The sequence below is a fragment of the Cyprinus carpio genome, chromosome B14 (assembly GCF_018340385.1).
Source record: "Cyprinus carpio isolate SPL01 chromosome B14, ASM1834038v1, whole genome shotgun sequence".
NCBI lineage: Eukaryota > Metazoa > Chordata > Actinopteri > Cypriniformes > Cyprinidae > Cyprinus > Cyprinus carpio.
The window spans coordinates 404,120-425,252 of NC_056610.1; the positions used below are offsets into that span (position 1 = coordinate 404,120).

Here is a 21,133-nt window from a genome sequence, read left to right on the forward strand (position 1 = left end):
ATCAAGAATGAACAAGACTTTGAATTGATTTCTTCTTCTTAGGTTCAGTTTCGTCTGTCTCTGGGAAAAAACTGAGTTATAAGGTCCATCAAACTTAGTTTTTTTCTTGCTCCTTTAAGTTCATCTCTCTAAATGGAAGAGGAAATATGAAGCTGATTTCTTGATTTTCTTTTCCTTCGGGCCCAATCCAGAACAAACTTCTGCACAGAGACTGATTTTCCGATGCCAGCAAACTCCTTTTGTCAGTACAGTTCTGATCTGCTTGTCTTGTTCAGGTGCTTCAAACACATTTTTGCACTCAACCTGCATCTCCTGTGATTCATGACGTCTGGAAGCAACTTCAATCTGTCTCACCTCATGTTCAGTATTGACCTGTTCACTACCACCCTGAGTGATATAGAGATCTGTGTAGATGTTATTCAGAAGTGTAGAATCGCCTTGCTTTGCAATTCCTTCAAACACACATTGATACTTCTTCTTTAGGCTACATTTTAGCTGATGAATGAAGAAGAGCTCATCTAAACAGAAACAAAAATACAGATTTTTTTAAATCTTATTTTCTCTCTACATTTATGATTATGATTATGAGTCTCATACTTTCTAGAGTATCAGCAGCTTCATCTTGCTTCATCTCTCTCAGGAAGTAGAGCGTGAGATCAAGAGCTGCTTCTTTCATACTGCATCTGTTCTCATTAAAGTCCTTCACAATGTATTGCATGTCCTCTTTTTGTAATATTTTCTTAAACTTTTCCAGTTCTTTCTTTAGAAATTTGATTATTTTGCTCTCAAGATCCTACAAAGAAAGACAAGAATGAATGACAGAAAAAAAATCATCTATATTTGGTCACAATTATGCAGAGGTGTAAAGTAACGAATTACATTTACTCGCGTTACTGTAATTGAGTAGCTTTTTTGTGTACTTCTACTTTTAAGTAATTTTTAAAATCTGTATTTTTACTTTTACTTAAGTATTTTGTTTGAAGTATTGTACTTCACTACATTTTTAAAACGCATTAATTACTGAGTAAAAAAAAAAATCGCTCCCTGGAAACTACTGCAGTAAATAATGGGCAGGAGAGCAAACTGACGCTAAAAATCACAAGAAAGATGCAGACAGACAAGACAGGCGTTATGGTGCAGACCTGCAGTAAATAATGTGCAGGAGAGCAAACTAGCGCTAAAATCACAAGAAAGATGCAGACGGATATTTTTATGTTCTATTATACAGTGTAGCCTAAGCTGTGTTTGCCTAGGGAGACCAAACTAGCAGCTTATAAAATCCCGACATCAATCCTTCGCAAGCATGTGGTTAATACTTGCATTGGTGATTAAAATGAAGCTTTGACAGTTTAGCAAAAGGTTTTGCACAAAGTAGCCAAAAAGACAGTGGTGCAGGGTGTGCGATCTGCGATAATAGCGTAATTGTTATTTTAACGATGTGCGATTTGACATTATCAGTATTTTGCCAAAAACCAAACAAAACACTCCTAAAGAGTGCCGTGAAGTCTAGTAGATTAAGTATCAGTATTTTGCAATAATAAAGAGTGAAGTGTAGTATAGTGTGTTGTGTTGTATTGTTGATTGAGTTGGTTTAGTTCAAATTTAAGATATTGGGGGAAATTTTTTATATATTTATATAATTTCATATATTAAATCAGTATCACACGAAAAGTGGGTTTTTTCTTCCAAAAATCAGCATGATTACATTGTTGTTGTTGTTTTTTTTTTACAACAGTTCAATAAACAAGAAGTTAATTTAGAGACTTGCGGCTTAGACGCCATATTGCCTGTTTTTTGACAACAAATATCATTTCAAACACAGCCACCATAGCACAGTTTTGCGTCTCTGAGGAATGATGGTGTTTCGTTCCTGAATGAATCAACCGTTTAAATGATTCGGTTCAATCGCAATGATTCACTTATTAGCAGTGACTTGCTGACACCTACTGGCGAATTTAATTTCACATTTAATGTTTTATTTTTTAGCATTTCAAATGAGTACTCAACATTTTATGTCTTATATATCAAAACATTATTTTTGCATGTGTAACTGCAGGTTAAATGCATTAATGTCCTGCATTAATCAGTGTGTAAATACATCTAAATGCCACTTCAGATGCAGCTTCTCTGTATTGAAAAGATTAATTTTGTTGATACTGATTTAATTTGCCTGGTAACAGCCCAAATGTCTTATTATTATAAATAACTGATTCCTTCAACTGGTTTGAGATTTAAAGGCCTATCCCATTTTTGCCTCCCTCCCACTGTTAAAATGTAACTAAGTTATTTTTACTCTGAGTAAATTTTAAATGAGGTACTTTTTACTTTTACTTGAGTAGATTTTTTAGACTGGTACTTTTACTTGTACTTAAGTAAAATTTCATTCATGTAATGGTACTTTTACTTGAGTAGAATATTTTCGTACTCTTTTCACTTGAGTAGAATATTTTTCAGTAATTAAAAATATTCATAAAAAGTTGAGACAAACATTAATTTACTGTAAATATTAATAAAAATAGGTTATCATTCTTATTTTATGGGTTCTTAAAAAATAAAAAATAAAAGAAATAAAAATAGAAATAAAAGTTCTGTCACATTCTTATTCAATAACATATTTGTTTTATTATTAAATGTTCCCTGAAAATGTGTTTTATTACCTGGAAGATCTGCAGGAGACTGTCTGTAAAATTCTTGTGTTTCCTGTGAGACTGTAAATCTGGATCTAATGTTTCATACTGAAGCCTGACAGTAAATAAAATAAATCAAAATACTGCATTTTTGGAAAAAAACACGACCAAAATATCTTGTAAACATTTTAGCAAAGAGAAAAACAATACTGTGATAAATTTATGGACTATTAGTTTTATGATAATTATTCACTGATACACTTTCTGACACAGTCTATGTTTAAAGAAAAATAAGAAACACATCAAATACCGTTTGGTTTGTGATGGTGTTTCTTCACTGAAGTTTAGTGGATCATTCTTTGACCGGTCACTCTTCACAGACACAGAGCTGGACACATGTGATCCTGATCTTACACTAATGACACAAAGAACAAAACACTTTACTACAGGAGCTCCTTCAGTCTCATTTAAAGAGTTTCACTGTTGAGGATGGTAATGAAGCACAGTATAGACATGCATTTGTTCATCTATGACTATGGATAGATGGAAAGACATATTCATGTTTGTCTGCATGATCTATTTTCCATGGTTAATTTATCCCTCCTTGTGGCTGCTTGTGTGATTGTGTTACTGGAAAGAAGCTCCAGACTGAGTTCAATAAAGAGGAAATCAGAAGCTGCGTTTACATGGACCCTACTAATCCGATTGTAATAGGACTAGAAGCACAATCAGAACAAAAAAGTCACATGTAAACACGTCAATCGGATTGAATTGCCAGATCCGACTAAAATTTCGATCGGATTGTAAGGGGTGGTTTATTCCTTTTGTAATCTGAGCGAGAGGACATGTAAACACTTGATCGGATTGAAAACCGAAACTGGAAAGTACTGCGCATGTGCAGTGACGTAGAAATAGCGTAATGACGTATGACACGCGGAACGAGGTGTTCTTCCTGGTGAATAAAGTGTCATATATAAGTATCCCATCATTATAAAACTCTCCTTTCACTCAGCGTATGTGAAGTGGAACAGGACAACATTCCACCAGAGTCCTTGTTTAAGACTCTCATCAACAAACGACTGGTTTTGGGTGCGGGAAGGGCACTTTTAATTTTTTTATTTTTTTTTTTAAGTAAGCAGTACTGCACAACAGTTCATGTGCTGGTCATCGCCTAATTAGAACACTAAGTAGATAAATATCTAGTGTGCTTTTTAAAACAGCGGGAAACTCTGTATATTCATGCAGTTTGCACATGTCAAAAGAGTAAATCCGATCAGAAGCTTGTGACATAAACACGCATATCAACCCGATCACTTTATTTAGCGTTCATGTAAACACTACGTTCGGATTCATCAATCAGAATGAATTCATTTCGATGGAAGCAAAAAGTGTCCATGTAAACGCACCTAATGGGATTTATTTTGATGGATGCGTTAGGTTTCATTATTAACTTAGTGTTGATTTAGGTCAACACAACATTATAATGTCAAAGATAATAAATACCTTTTGAATGATGTTTTTTCCTCACTGAAGTTCAGTCCTTCACCACCCTTTGACCGGTCACTCTTCACAGACACATGTGATCCTGATCTTACACTAATGACACAAAGAGAGAAGAGAAACTTTTCTACAGGAGCTTCAAAATGCACTGCAGCTTCATAAAGCGTGCTGTACACAAGATAACCTTTGGGTTGTACGGCTCAGGAACAGAGTTATTAATAAATCTTAAACACTGATTCTAAACAAAGCGGGTTTGCTTTCACATCTAAACACACAGTGCCTCCACAACATGACGTCAACACTACAACTCACTGAAGCCTCGTCTTCTCTTTGTGTAAACCTTTGAACAGCATTACGTTAATATTTCACATTGTGACGCAGACATTTGTGAAATTAATATCTGGACTTCAGTCAAGGCATTTTAATCATTTCTGGATCAGTGTTCTCTGTTAGATAGAATAAATCACTTTACAGGAGACTCTGACCTTTGTAACTTTGAAGATCTTACTCAAACAGATACATTACACACTAAAGAAGGATTAAAACAATAAAAAGCATCATATGACCCTTTAAATTAAGTGTGGAGTAATTTTTAATTTTTGAAAATAAATGGATGACCTAAAACCGAAATCACTGATGTGGAATAATGTACTTAAGTACAGACCCAGTGCTGAAGAACAAACTGACTGTAAATGATGATTTTGATTTTCAATTCTGAGATATTTATCATCTATTGGCTATTTTTAAAATATCAATGTTATTTTTAATTAGGAAGTTATGAAGCTCTGAAGTTCTGCAAATCATTTGTAAATATAAACACAGTTTGTTAAGGTTGTGTTTTTTCCAGCAAAGCTCTGAAACTGCAGCAGTGTTTAAAATGATTCTCTGAAAGCAGACTCAGTCTTACCTCTGTTTCTGTGAGAGACTCATCTTTCCTCTCTTCTCTGACATACTGCAGATGAACAGCTCAACACTGAGATCTTTGTGTCTCTGAAGACGATCAGATGCTCATCATGACCTGGACATGACAATGAGATCAAGATCATGAGAGTTCAGAGGAAGAAATGATGAAGAAAATAACTAGTGCTGGATCTTTGAGTTATCAAGCAATCAATATACAAATAAAATATGCTACAAATATACTGCCATGTAATAATCTCTTCAGATCACTCACAACACACGTCTTTATTTACATACACATTACTTAAGAAGTTTAAAAGAAGATTAATTTTGCTCATGTTTATCGTCTCTCTATCCAGAAGAACAGGTTTGATTTGATCACAGAATACTTTCAGTCTCGAGACTTAAAATAGAAGAGGAAATAAAATTAGAATTATCTTCTTAATGCTACATTTATACAGATATTTTTAAAGACTTGTAAAGATGTTTTAACACGTGTCGTCTTTAAACAGTTTGTTTTATTAATATCTTTCTGCTTCTCGGTGGTTTGTTATTCGGCGACAGACAGGTATAAGTTATAACTTAACAAATCACGCTTCATACAGCTCTGAAATGCGTTCATCATTCTCCTAAATAAGTGTAATGGTGGAAGTATTCAGAGTTACTTGCAGTAGTTCAGACGATCTTGTGCTGCAGGAACAGAATCCAGAAGTCTTTAAAACACTTTCGGTTTGTGATCGCTGTTAAAACACCTGTGCGATCTTCACGATTGATGTTTGTCACCTGACACGACTTCATCTTGGAGAAAATCAAAGTCCAGTTCACAACAGATCTCGTGCAGCAGCGCCACAAACTGGACAGGAATGTGAAGCACAAACACACCTGCTTTCTCCTTCTTCTTCCTTCTAACAGCAGATCCCAAACTAAAACAGTGCACTAGCGCCACCTGCTGTTTCTTCATATTCTCCTCTCAATCTTCTCCATTCACCTCCTTCTGCTACATTTGTGATTTTTTAATTTTTTTTGAATAATAACAGACAAATCATGTACAAGAAAAGATGGATATGAGTTGTTGTTTTTTTCCACTACTCGCGATCTTCCTTATCGACCTGATACTTTAATGGTATTCTTGTCAGTTCTTTTTAAACATTTTTAAATATTCCACCAATTCACTATCTCAACAAGTAGATCTCGTAGTAACAGTACTTCTACTACTGCTACTCACAAATCAGGCAACCAACTGGCCCTTATTTACACACGACACTGCTCCTCTGATCATGTACTGTTTACTCCACTTCACACCTCGGATCACTTCCTCCTCACTCTTAACCTCAACATGGTTCCTGACACATCACTTACCCCTCCACGTGTCATCTTTCCCTCACCCTCCCGGCTATCTGCAATGGTTTCATCTACACTTCTTTTGATGCTAACAGTGCTACTGATACTTTCTGCTCCACTCTTACATCTTGAGATCTCGACTGTATTGTTTATGATTGTGGTCGCTGTATAAATGCACTCACTCGCTGTTGTGTGAATAGAGAAACATGGCAACGTTGAATTACTAATAGGAATTTAACTTTTATAATATTTTTTAATTTTATTCTACAAGTTATAATAATATAGACAGGGAGAGTGTATAAGTATTTGTATAAGTACACACACACACACACACACACACATATATATATATATATATATATATATATATGATCTGATGTGTTTTCAAAGTGTTCCTTTAATTTTTTTTATGGGTGTATATATATTATTTGAATTATTAACGCATTAGACACACTTGCCCCTCCCCAGGCCTATGTGGATCATCTGCCATTTCATACAGTCGATTGATGACTAATATGAGGCAGAGCAACAACTTACTGCATGATGGAGTCTAGATAATTTTCCTAAAATTCAAGATATGGGGCAAAATGCCCCTGTTTGAAATTTTGTCTCATATTTACATCACATAGTTAAGAAATATCACACGAGTGCAAATGTGATCCTCATCTAATACAAAAGTTCATTAAGAAGTTAATATTGTGTTATTTTAGACACAGTGTTGAATGTTTTACTAAATTTTGCCAACCCACAGCGGCATTTCATTTCTTAATCCCCCGAGTTTTGAATGAATTTCTTTTCCACGTTTGGAACGTTTGGTGCGCGCGTTGAACCCATAGACTGATGGTTGAACCATTGACGCATGCATTAGCTTTGAAGTGGCGCTGCACAGACCGATCGGTTCTTTGACGTCACACACTGATCGGTCTGATGGTGATGATCACACACTGATCGGTCTGGTCTGTTGTTTTTATGAACCATTCATAAAGAACCCTTTACTTAACTCCTGAATGAATCAGCCATTTGAACCAATCAAATGAATGAATAAATGACTCCATGACTTAATCACTAAGACATTACCACCACCTACTGGCAGTTTTAGTTCATTATTTAGAGTATAATTTCATTAAAGAAATAATTTCATATTTTCATAGTAATAGTAATAAAATTAAGAAAATAAAATTATAGTTCACCCAACCAAAATGACAATTCTGTCATCATTTACTCACATGGTCCAAAAGACTGTGTGTGATAAATTTGATCAAACAAAATATTTCTTGCTGAACATACTTTTTGTAATCTCTGTTTGATGCTTTACATGACAATGACTTTAAATTATCTTTTCAAAGTAATTTCTCCAAATGTGATGTGCGATTAATTAGATTAATTAATCACCATATCATTTAATTAATAAATCTTAATTGCTTACCAGCCCATATATATATATATATATATATATATATATATATAATTTCTGTCCCCCTCACTTCTGAAATGATGGTGCCTCAATTCCAAACACAACGACAGTCATCTTCACTGAAAGAAACGAGACTGAATTCTCTCTCAGTGCTGAAGACACTTTCTCTCCTGTTGTGTCTCTGATGTTGAAATGAGCTGATGATCAATAAAATACAGCTCACAGTCAATCTGCTGCTTTCAGTGACATGAACTCTGTTGAGTTTGCAAACAGATCAGGAAGTGAAGATGTGTTTATATTCTTTTTGCTGAGACACATTTATGTGGCTAATTGTAAATGGAACAAATTTAACAAATATCTGATCAGTAAAGGCATTAAAGTGTAAACAGGCCTATACATGTACATTACAGAAAAGACTTTGGTCAAAATTATTTCAATTCTAATACTGTTTAAACATGCCACAGCAGGACAGAGTTAATAAAGTTGCGCCCTGCTGGAAAGAAATACTTTCTATTTCGTTATATTTGCTTTATATTATGTGTGGAGTTATCTGAAATAATTAAGATGGCAGAAAATACAAAACAAACAAACAAAAAAAGCAAAACACTTTCAAAACAACATTATTGATTTTTAGTAAACGCATTTAGTTTTAATATCCTCATTAATCAAACCCTGCATCCCAGTTGTGTTATTCAATAACCAGACAAGAAACCAATATAATGAGTTATTACTGCTGCTGACGTCTTTATTCCACGAGGAACATTCATCACACACTCCTTAACAATGACTTTATACAATCATTACTGCACCTAGTGCACTAAACATCCCACTCATCACACCAGTGTGCACACTATCACCCCATCTGCCCTAAATAGTGTTGAACATTACTGAACTGCACCTAGTGCAAAAAAGAGAAAAATGCTTGCAGAAGCTATAATTAATTTAATATTTATGCTAGTTATAGTATTTATATCTGTCTCTGCTTTATTTAATCTGCTCTTTGTTTTTGTTTTTTGGCTTGTGTTTAATGTTACACTCATGTTTGCCCCTTTGTAATTAACAACAATTAATAACATTTGAGAGCAGAAGCACCACTGAGTTCTACAGATGACCATTTAGATCATTTAATCATTAAATTACTATTGTTTTGCATTAATAAGTGCAGATACTAATAATATTTTATGTTATTTTTTTGTTTTGAGATCTTTTGTTTATTGTTTATACAGATTTGACAGTAAAGCACTAAGCTTGAGTTAAGATGAATACAAAATGTATATTTATTAACAGTAACAGGTGCGAAATCTACTTTTTATATACAGAAAATATATATCTTCCACTCTTATTAAATGTACCATTATTTTCCTCGCATATGGATCTGACCAACTTCAGTGATTCAGCAATTGTGTGTTATTTAGAGGAAAATTTTGGATTTTTTTGATTTTTATTCATAAGAAGTGTAAAATTCTGACAAAGTCTGATTTTTTGATGATTTGATATTTTATAATAGTGATATTATAATTTAAAATATAGAGAAAGGGTAGAAATGAATGACTAATAAGCCAATAAGTGCTACTTAGTGTGATTTGATGTATTTTTTGTTTACCACAAAGTAGGCTATATTTTGTTCATCCCATTAAAAACAAAATTCAAACTGGATCATCTTAGAGCTTTAAAGTGCTGGAAATAGTTGTGAGAAATGCTTGAAAGTCATTAAAAAGTGTTTGAATTTGTCTTACAAAAGGTTGTACAAACCCTGAAATATTTCTAGCACATCACCATGGTTACAGCTAGCGTCATCGCTTCTGGTTTGTGACGTATGTCAGCGCTGTTTATAACAGAGGTTTCTTTGCTGTTAGTAAATGATTCTCACTAAATCTCGCAGTAATCTTATCATGGTGCGGTGAATTCAGACGCTTCTCACTGGATCTCGCAGCTCTGCTGCATCTGTGCAGTAACAGTGTCACCAAATCAACTTTGGCTCCTGAGTAAAGCTGTTCTGAGCTCGGACAAGTTTGTTTGTGTCGCGGTCCGAGCTGAGTGTCATGGTGTCGTGGCAGTCAGTGGAGTCTGTCATCAGGGTCAGAGTGTGTGCAGCAGACGGCATTCAAACACATACTTTCTGAAGCTGCCACGTTACATATACACCTGTATGCTTATCTATTTTTCTTCAGTCACCTGCTGAGACAATTTTAAAGCTACAAGAAGCATTTGAAATTACTCAGCTCAATCTTAATTCTTTAAAGTAAGTTATTTAAGAGAAGACAACTAAAAACATTTTTACCAGAACCCTGCCTGGTTTCATTCCTCAGCCCAACTCCATACATTACAGGGCAGGCCAGTAGAATTAGTTTGCTCATACGAATACCTGGACTTTATGTTGCAGGAAGACCTGTCTTTTAAGTTTCCTGCTGAGAATTACTCACCGATATGAATGAACGTAACAAAATTGCGTTGGGGGAAAAAAGCGGAATCAATTTGTGGCCCTTGATGTTGATTCTGTGGCGCTGCGCCACACATTGGTCTATGGATGGGAAACACTTTAGTTAGGTTTATGATGTGTTGGATGGGGTGATGTTCAAATAGCATATTACGGTGGATATTAGAAAATTGCACATTTCTTATCAGTGGTTGCCTGTCACAGAGATAATATCCAATCTGATAATTTTAAGGTACAACATAGTGGTGTTCGGAGGTATCGATGGCTTTTCTCGGAAGGTACAGTTGACTACCATTTTTAAATTGAACTACTGGTTTACATGTTGTTTACATTTTTAGTTTTGCTTGGAATCTAACATTTTCAATTCCTATCCTCAATCAGGTTTTGTACCTCAATGCGGCTGGGAATAATAAGGCAGAGACTGGTTTGAGGTTTTTCGTGGAGAGTGTGCAGAAACATGGATGGCCATCAAGGTAAGTAAGGACTTTCTCCCTCCTTCCAGTTTCAAATAGTATTGTTTTCAAATTAATCTCACAGTGCTCTTTTTCATTCAGAGTACGCGGTGACCAAGGCGTAGAAAATGTGGAGATAGCAAGATCCATGTTCACTGTGCGAGGAACAGGTCGTGGCAGCTTTATAGCTGGGAAAAGTGTGCACAACCAAAGGTGAAGATGGTCTATGTTATTACTTTCCTCTCAATCCAGGGTTTACATTGCATCCTACCTACAGTTAGCTACATCCATCCCAACAATTAGCTTGATTATGCTTGACACCCGATAGTAACCTGATTGCAAGTCCCCCAAACTAATGGGGTATTACATATACATCCTGGGGGGAGCCTTGTCTGTTATTTTTAGGCATGATGAACTGCTCTACAGATATCGTTTGAGGTATTGCCTGTAGTAGACTGGTATCTAGCGGAATAGACAAGAAGCCACAGGCACCACAGCTGATACTAGGCCAGACTACCGTTTTGACAAAAGCATTACTTCTGCCCTTGGTGTCGATTGGCTAATCATTACAATTCATGGCGCTGATTAGTCTATTAAAATTTTGAGTGGAAAAGACGCTTTCCCTTACACTAGACCAACCGTCAGTCAATTGGATTCTAACTTTTGTAGCCAGACTAATATAATTTTGTACATAGTGTTTTTTTTTCTCAATGCAACTGACCACTTTACCATGTAACTTATTTGCAGAGTGGAACGACTATGGAGAGATGTGTGGAACGCTGTAACATCTCAGTACTACAACATGCTTCACACCTTGGAGGAAGAGGGGTTTGTAGACCTTTCAAATGCTGTTCACCTCTTCTGTCTTGGGTATGTTTTCATTCCACGTCTACAAGCAGACCTTCAAAACTTTGTAGAGACATGGAATTGTCACCCCTTGAGGACCGAGGCAAACCCGACCCCTAATCAGCTTAGGAGAATTGGGAGGATGCAAGTACCGGTGCAAGAGCCAGATCTGTCTGAGGTTTGTCCCAGACATTGCAGCATGCAGTGTGCAGTTCATTAGTTTTTAAAGCGGGTTATATGTACATGAAGTATCTAGATAACTACGACCTAACATAGCATGAATATTCCATCTCACAGTACGTTAGAAGACAATTGTTATAATAGTATTTTGTTTGACTTTCTATTTTCTATTACAGATGGAATACTTGCATGACCAGGAAGCTTGTGGTGCTGATCCAGAACATGGAGCCATAGTACCAGAAACTGCATGCCCCTTGTCAGCTGAGGCTCTTGCTGCCTTACAAGATATTAACCCCACTGCAGAGTCCTCTTCTCTTGGGCGGGATATCTATATGCATGCTCTTCAATTGGTCTCATTCCTTATGTGAGAGCTGGATAAGCAGTTTACAAAACATAGCATTTGTTTGTTTTGTAATATTGAACTCTGTATTTGACCTCTTTGGAGTTTCTTGTAAGCCCATATGGGCTGGGCTTTTTGAAGCATGACACTTAAATTCAATAAATCAATCATATCTATTTGATGGAACCCTTCCCTCCAGAAAACCCAATGATGGCCAGTGGTCCAAACAGTTTATTATACATATTTATCCATTTTCTCTATTAGAAACAAAGATATGTATGGTTTTGCAGACAAAAGGCAAATATGTGTAGTAACATTGTGGTTTATAGTCCTTGAAAACAGAAAATGTCCTTTTACATGAATGTCAGAGGACAGCCTTGCACGAGAACAGAAAATGTGCTGGCATAACTTCAAGTCAACTACATTACTCGAACCTCACTCACACAGTAGCATCAACTATAATGATCTTTAAAATCTATCAAAAGACCATAAGTCTAGGAATAATAAAATACTTCCCAATCGAACAGAAGCATATCTGGAACAATACATTAAACTGTAAATCACCAAGAACAGATTTCCAAAAAATCCTCAAGGTTTGCTGATGTCACAATTTTTTCTCGTTAATTAATTTCTCTTGTGAATGAAATTTTAAACAAAAAGCAACGTGGGTGTCTTACAATATGACAACTAAAAACACAATAGATTATAGGTTGTATCAGTGATTTCAGGCCCAAACATAAATGATCACATTCATCTAATCTTTCCTAACGATCCGCTAGCTGCCCGCCCCATAAGCATGCCGTCAAAAAAATGCGTCTCTGTAGGAAGCCTAGGCTCTGAGATCTGCACACATGCACGCGCGCTCGTGCACGGCTGCCTATGACAGCTGCACGCGAAAACCTCACAACACACACCCCTGTCGGTGATTGGTTGGAACACTATTTGTTTTGGTTTTGAGTGGTTGGTGAAACCAATTGTTTTTGTGTGCAGATCTCAGAGCCTAGGCTGCCTACAGAGACGCGTTTTTTTGACGGCATGCTTATGGGGCGGGCAGCTAGCGGATCGTTAGGAAAGATTAGATGAATGTGATCATTTATGTTTGGGCCTGAAATCACTGATACAACCTTTAACCCTCACAAATGTTAAAATTGGTCAAATTTTACCCCGAACAGTATGTTAAGACCATGCTATGCAAGTTCACAACTCCCCTGTGGAATCCGGACATATTCGAGGATATAACATGTGGGCTTATACACATGAAACACAATGCATCATGCTCTATCAAATCCTACACCGTATTTAATGGCTGTTGTCATGACGTTTTTGAAAGACCCATAGTCTGACATGTGTGCAACAGGGAATGTTATGGTGTCTGTGCAAGCGCTAACTGTTGGATAACAGATTGTGTGGTTAGGCATCTTGTGACAGTCATGGTCAAACTTCACTGTGATCTTGAAGTTCTGGCGATCAGAAAGAAGAAGATGTCTGTGGGCTTGACCCATAATCCACTGCATCACTGAGGGTACAGTTGTGATGTCTTCAGACGTGGCATCTGGTTCAGCAACTAGAAAAATACCTCAAGTGAGTATATAGGCTTACATATGATGTAATGCTCATTAAAGCATTTTAACACCGTAACTAAAACACCAGACTGGGTTGCTGTGGAGTCACAAACACTCATGCCAAAATTAAACAAAACAATGTCTGGAGTGGCGGCCCAAATATGACCACCCTATGGAATCCGGACATATTTGAAATGTGGCGGGACCGGGAATTGAATCCTGGTCTCTGGTGGGCAGCTGCATCAGACACCTGATACTTAGATCACCACACCACTGCAGACCCCTAGAGTGAAAATCTTAAAATCACAATCAACACTTTCAATGACTAGTTGTAGACATACCTTCCAGTTTGTGCAGGAAGTCTTGAAAGTGTTCAAGGATCTGGGTCTCTTTGTGGTGCTTGTTGCAGCCCCTTTCGATCATCTCTGGCGGCAGATGGGAAGTGATGTAATGAGAGTCCACCTACGATCAAAACATAATGAAACTCTTTACATTCTTCTAAAAGTACCTGAAGAAGCAGCAGAAGGAAGAAAGGACATACCATGGTATAATAAAGAGATGGTCCAAGGCAGCTCTTCAAGAAAGTGTATAACGCTTTAATTTCATGTGGCTTACATCATCAAATCATCAACATGTTTCAGCCTGATGTCGGCTTTTAAGCCGCCTTTTTCTTATTCACCTTGGATACCTCCCCGTGACTCTAATGAGCAACTTTCTTGTCTTTCGTTAATTTTACCTGAGGAAGGAATGCAGTTTTTCATGAAGGAAATACCATGACCTACAACTATGCTATAGAACACTATTGGACAGCATACCGACTCGTCGTCTCCGGCGACGAACAGACTGCGGCACTCTTCCGTCTTTGCCTGCATCACTTGGGAGAAGCCGTAGATGTCCAAGCCCTCACGGAGTTGCTGAAGCATGGGCATTCTTTTTTTCATGACATGCAGACTGATTGCTCTGAATACAAAGAAATCAAAAATTATTAATCTCCAAGGGCAAGCAAACCTTCCCTTTGCCAGACAGTTATATCCATTCTTTAGTATTCTTTACAGTGCGCCTACCTTAGAATGTTCCCTTTGTGTTGCATGTCGATCTTGCCAGTATAGCCACAATCCATAATGTCTGCAATGTAGTCAGTCATGTCGGGTGTTTTTTCAGTCTTGTACGAAATTTTGAAAAAAATTTTTAAAAAGAGTTTACAAAGAGCTGATTCAACTGTAATATCAGTATCGAGGATAGTTTGGTGGACTTTAATTTTATAATAAAATATTAAAATTTTTTATAATCCAGTCAGTCCTAAAATTTAAAACACTGTTGTTATTAGCGGTGATAAGCTCGGGTCCAGGACTTGATCCAATGAGAGCTTGCCAGATACTAGAAAGTTGTAGCACCACCGCTGGAGGAAACGTGGTGCAGGTCCACCTTGGGCAATGCTTGTAGCAAAGATTTCACCTGCAATCCTATAAAAGAGAACATGGGAGTTAATACAGAAAGACAAATAACTTCCAGCTTTTTAATCACTAGGCTAAAGATTTTAACAAAGGCTACAAATTCATGAAAAAAACAATGTATAACTGATTGCCCCCCCTCCCTTCCATCAAATCCCATCACTGCAAATCACCTACCTGAAGAGCTCTTCATCAAAGTCATTCACAGAATAGTTGGGCATTTTGGACTTCACACCTTCAAAAAGGCGTTGCTCAATCCCAGATACCATTGCTTAGAATCAACAACAAAACAATTAAAATCATTAGACAAGACACCACAAATGTTATACTGTATAATATCATCAAATTTGTTTTTAAATGCATTTCCCTTTTTAAAAGTAACTAATGAATGGCCACTACTCACTGGTCAGAAACTCTTTTCTAAGGGCCCCTGTATCAATCCCCACCTCTCCAAGGAATTTGATCCGCAAGGGATTAATTGGTGTAGCCTTTTTGTTGCGCTTCCATAACTTCAGACCTCTTTCAAACATATTATCTCGAGACACACAGAGCTCAAAGGTCTTGCTGGTATCCACTTTTGATTTGAGCCACATGATCACATCTTCCTCACTGTTTAAAAAAATACCACATCTGAATAACCCTCTCATTGTATACAAATACAGTAAGGTAGAGGTCTCACCAAAATTAAAATTCAACCATTATCTAGGCACCCAAATAAAATATTTACTTGAAATATTTTAGAGGAAGGGGATATACCAATAATTTTGGTTTTTGCATGTTTAGAGTTATTTATTGGAAAGGCAACAGGATGTTGTAAATCAACTCCTAGCACCACAGTCTGAAGCAAGATAACCGACCAACTGTTTCACAGAACAGCTTTCAACATTAACACCATTAGAACAATTATTGACAATTTCAATTCAGAGAAGAGATTGTCAAATTTGGGACAAGTAATGAAGATTGATGGTCAAAGAGATGCACAGCCTGACCATCACATGTAAACCCATGAGAGTAAACAAGATCGTTGGATTGACTTCCCCCACCTAGCAGAACCAGACTGAAATTCCTAAGGGGACCTTTTAACCTCTGGTCTCCACACAGAACATCCTTATGTCAGAGAATGGCACAGGAACTGTCGTTTATAGATGTAGTTGCACCAAGATGAACACAAAAAGACTTCTAAAGGAATATCAGTCCATTGCTTAACTCCATATTCATTTATGAAATCATGTTTCTAATCACTTATTGTGTGTCTTTTTAATAACTATTGAATAGTTTAAGTATTCATATTCATGTTTAGTATGTGTGTGTTCGAATCTTCTTGCTTGAAACGTTTCTGACCATCAGTTATTTGTCAAATGTATCATATTCTTATCATAGGAATCATGTCCAAAATTATACCCTGCAAGAGCGGGGAAATTCGGACCACATGATTGATAAGATAACATATGATTTATGAATGGGTAGGACAAACATCGCAACACCCCGAGCAAAGACAATATCTAATTGGTCAAGACAACATTTGAGGTGTGGCCAAAATGCCAGTTTAAATACTCAGGACACCATCAAATTTTGCTTTTAGCCTGCTTTTTGCTTTTGCTTTTTAGCTTTGGCATTTCAGATGTTTATTTTAGTCATGCTTTGTCATCACTTTTAGCGTTCTTCGAGCGCCGTTCCAGCGTGCTTCGGCCTGCACGCCTGCTGCTACTTAGCCACGATGAGAAGAAACACCACCTAGTCTCGTCAAACTTTACTTCTATTCTTTTACTTTAGTTTCTTTTCTTTTCCGTTTGAGAGTTTCGTGTTCTGAGTTAAGTTTTGTAACGCAGTGTCTCCGAGTCTGACCTCGAGTGCCCGTTCAACTTCATCCAGCCCACAACTCCGCATCGTCAGACGACGCCCAACCACGGGCTTCCCAAGACGTCACTTCAACGACTACTGAACTTCCAGCCAATCAGCAACCTCGGGAAACCCCCTTTTCATGACAACAAAGGGAACCCCTTTACACAGGCAACGCAAGTAACGTACCTCCAGACTCTCATCTGTACTGGTGTATCTAATATAATTTTAACCTCATTGAGGAACTCAATGCGAGGGTTAATTAAGTGATTGATGGTTGTTCATGTCTATGCAATTTCACGTATTGCTGTAAACTTGGGATTTCACATTTTCATTCTTTTAAACTCATTCTTTCCTAACTTTCTATCTTCCTGCAACTTGTGTGAATGTGTGAGTGCGTGTGCTTATGTGTTAGATTAGTTTATATGTCTTAGATTTATCTAATAAAGCCTTATTCATATTGAAAAGAGAAGTATCTTGTGTTTTGTGCTTACAAGTTAATGTCTTAAACTGCCGATCTTGCTACTTTGCTAATTAATAGTGTTTTCACTATAGTTTGGATATTAATAGCCAGTGCAGATTTAATGTTAATTACAAGTTAATGTCTTAAACTGCCGATCTTGTTACTATGCTAATTACCAGTGATTCTGTTCAAATTCCCTTTAAAATCTTAAATGATTCCCTTTGAGCTAAATTGACCTGTTTCCCTTACATTGTGTCCATGGAAAGGCAGGTTAAGGCAGTTCCATTCGCACAAGGGTGTCTAGATAATGGGTGCATTTTCATTTTGGAGTGAACAATCCCTTACAAGCTACATGAATAAAAACTCAGACTTACCATGAGATATCATCTGTCTCAGTATGGAGTTCCCTCTCAGGTGAGGTTGTGTCCTCAGTTCTATAAGAATAAAGGCATTAATGTATTTACAAATCCAGTCCATATCAGCTATCCCCATATCATTCAACAAAAATAATAAAATAATTAAAGCAATACATACAACATCCTGAGTGCACACAGCAAGACACCCCCACCCCTCTCCCCGCAGAAGAAGACAGAGCTTGAAGAAATAGGTAACCATTACCTTTGGCCACAATGGCTAGCATGTTCCTCGATAAGCAGGACTGGGAAGGATATGCCACATATAGGACACTGGACATCCCCTTTCTGAATGGACAGAGAGACACTGTATTTATCTCTGTGAAGAAATTCTAGTGTCTTGCGACTTACAATCACAGGACAGTTCAGTACAAACAAAAGGAATAAATACAAGGCATTAACATCTCCTACATAGGAGACAACTTTTCAAAAAGGGTTAGATATGTAACAGTTACTCCACCTGCTGAGGGCAGTGGTCCTCTTTAGTCGTCTGCACTGGCACTGGAGTTTGCAAAACTTCAGGAAATTGGACATCATCGTCGTCATCAGAGATAATCTATAAGATTAAAGCACATTTCAAGTTTAAGATATCCATACACAGTTAATTTTAGACATTTAATATCCCAAATTCTAGAAAAAAAGTTCACCTCCAAGTCTGGGCTGGTGTGGCTAGCACATTTACGGTCATGTAGAGCCAACATTTGGAGAGGCATCTCTGCAAAACAGTGCTTGCAGCTGGCCTTGGGCATCAAAGCAAACTCTGGAGCGTTTGCTGGGAGTGGTGAGAGATCCAGCTCATCCTGAAGAGGCACTATGTAAAGAGTGCCTTTCCCACCACCTGAAACTTTCCGGAGCATCGCACCAGTGTAGCCCTCAGCCTCCAAGGGGATTGCGGACATTTTTCTCCTCCCATTTCCACCTGGTAAAATTAAACATGATTGAAAAAATGGATATGTGGAATAACAAATAATATAGCATTTATATAGTGTTCCATCAATAAGAAGTTTGAGGTGCTCAAGACGAGGGGGGTGGCACATCACAACCAATGTGTAGCTCCCACCTGGATGAACGCTCACCACACATTAGCTAGTGATGAGGTGAAGGAAAGGTAATAAGGGAGTTGAGGACCCAGATGTATGTTACCATTCTCTGTTGCATTACCTATTTTTCATAAATGAAGTGTCAATTTAAGTATTTTTACATTACCTCCTGCTTTGTAAAGCAGCCACCGGTCCTGCAGCTCCACCATTTTTGGGTAGGTGGCCTGCAATAGCCTTGACAACTACATAATAAATAAAATATTATTTAGACAGCGACTGAATTTAGTTAAACAGTGAGGACATTTTCAATGTCACCCTGAACACAGTGTCCACATTAAAGGGACAAAAATGATATTTACTACTACACAACTACAATGTGATCACTTCTGCATACCTCTACATGCGTTAGATCACGGTCAAGAGAAACCGTCCTCTTTCCCAATCCAGCCTGCATGAAGGCCAGTTCATCTGATGGAAGTGGAGTCAGTTCGTCATTGGACGAAAGTAGAAAAATGCTCAAATAAAAAGGTTTCCATTTTTTGTTACTCATTGATGCGAAGCGGCATGATACACTGGTTGATGGCCGTTTTCTACCATTCTGGAACAATCCAGGGAAGGACCTGTATAATTGAAAAAACAATGATTAAAGGTACTTCAGACATTACTAAAAAAAAACAATAAAAACTGACTTAACCACCTACAGCTTAGCGCTTTTGCCGCCAGCGTTTAAAAAAAATTGCCAACATACAAATATATCAAATGAAAGAACAGACCCTCTGATATCAAACAAACAATAAACAAACAAACAAAATGGGAAAAAAAAAACATTTCATCCTCTATATATATATATATATATATATATATATATATATATATGAATATATATATATATATAACCTCTCTTAAAATGGCTATTTTTATTCAAAAATACAAAATTTTAAGCAAAAAGCTGATGAAATGATCACATTCATCTAAACAAAACAATTGGTTTCACCAACCACTCAAAACCAAAATAAATAGTGTTCCAACCAATCACTGACCCCCTGTCTGCGGAGCTAGCGGATTGTTATGAAAGATTAGATGAATGTGATCATTTATGTTTGGGCCTGAAATCACTGTTACAACCTTTAATCAAATCGTTTTTTTTGCTTCAGTTATTTATAAATTGGGTAAGAGCACCATCTAGCAGATAAAAGCGGTTACTTTTATCCACTTAAAATTTATTACAGCTTACCATTTAAACTTGTCAGAAAAGGGTCTTTATCAGGTAAATATTTACTCATAATTGACGAGATAACTCGTCAATGGCGGTGAAAGAGTTAAAAGTCTTGTGTAGCCAGACTATTCTAGCTTTGCCTCCCAAATCAAACAATACAAGGGTTTGGGGTCTGAGGTGGTGTAGCAAAATAATCATCAGGCTTCTGATGCAACTTTCCACTGGAGATAAGGGTTAAATTCCCAGTCTGGCCAGATACTGCATATGGCAGTAGCACACAGGGGAAAGGCATATTAGGCAGCCACTTCTGAGGGTGGTTAGTATAATTTTGGCATAAGGCTATTTGGACTGAATGTTTAAATTATTTGTGTAGGCTTTGTATAATCGTCGTCAGTGTAACCATTGCCTAGAAAATGTTACATTTTCCCACGCCAAAACCAGTCCAGATTATGTCATCTGGACTGGTTTCTCAATGGTACTAGAACCAATAAGTTAATGAAAAACCATAGATTTAGTGTTCTAATAATAACAATTATTGTTCTAAATCTATGGTGTCAGATTAACTAATTGGTTCTAGAACCAACAAAATGTCTGATGTCAGGTCTGTGTCTGTCAGACCTCTACCTGGCCATTTCATACTGGACGGAGCTGCGCTCAATCTGACTTCCTGTGGGCCTGGAGGAATTGGCCATTTCACACTGGCTGCCCTGTCGCTGTTCTTGTGGAAGAATTACTGATGAAATCAGGGCAAGTAGCTGCCGTGCCCTCTCCTGTGTCTCAGCTGTATTTAACTGGAAAGGGATTTTAGTTTAGATGTACAAACATATTTAAAATAACTATCTTGCTCCAATGTACTTAACTAAAAATCATTTTCAATGGCTTACCTGTGGTCGGTTTCCATGCTGGGATTTAAAAGAAAAAATAATTACCACGACAGTACAGGCACAAACATATTTGTGGGTTGCTAATGTAAGAGTTAGTCCTAGACCTGCTATTTACCTTGTCAGCTCTAGACCTCGGCTAGATGGTAAAAAATATTTAGAATAAGCCCCGTGTAGCTGAGTTTGCAAGCTACACATGCAGTGTAGCTAAACGTGTAGTGCAACAACCAT

The 21,133-nt window shown here is 37.2% G+C and overlaps 3 protein-coding genes across 3 annotated transcripts; 1 reads left to right on the forward strand and 2 right to left on the reverse strand.

Moving 5' to 3' along the window:
- Positions 1–237: 237 nt before the first annotated feature.
- Positions 238–5,774, reverse strand: LOC109076446 (the record flags this gene model as incomplete). The annotated part of the gene is made up of 7 exons (XM_042737725.1): positions 5,693–5,774; positions 5,035–5,145; positions 4,131–4,223; positions 2,938–3,042; positions 2,658–2,742; positions 598–793; positions 238–518 (listed from the first exon to the last, which is right to left on the reverse strand). Coding segments are annotated over exons 2-7 (804 nt in total), but the record flags the coding sequence as incomplete, so codon positions are not given.
- A 3,785-nt stretch (positions 5,775–9,559) lies between these two features.
- LOC122139551 lies at positions 9,560–12,889 on the forward strand. The gene is made up of 6 exons (XM_042737700.1): positions 9,560–9,587; positions 10,424–10,497; positions 10,601–10,692; positions 10,774–10,884; positions 11,419–11,695; positions 11,874–12,889. The coding sequence occupies exons 1-6, from the start codon at positions 9,560–9,562 to the stop codon at positions 12,063–12,065; spliced, it is 774 nt and encodes a 257-aa protein (XP_042593634.1). The 3' UTR covers positions 12,066–12,889.
- A 2,016-nt stretch (positions 12,890–14,905) lies between these two features.
- Positions 14,906–20,912, reverse strand: LOC109052859. Its single transcript, XM_042737701.1, has 10 exons — positions 20,646–20,912; positions 19,200–19,425; positions 18,972–19,047; positions 18,413–18,684; positions 18,226–18,321; positions 17,971–18,053; positions 17,727–17,786; positions 15,454–15,659; positions 15,228–15,321; positions 14,906–15,062 (listed from the first exon to the last, which is right to left on the reverse strand). The coding sequence occupies exons 1-10, from the start codon at positions 20,711–20,713 to the stop codon at positions 14,906–14,908; spliced, it is 1,338 nt and encodes a 445-aa protein (XP_042593635.1). The 5' UTR covers positions 20,714–20,912.
- Between the last annotated feature and the right edge of the window lie 221 nt (positions 20,913–21,133).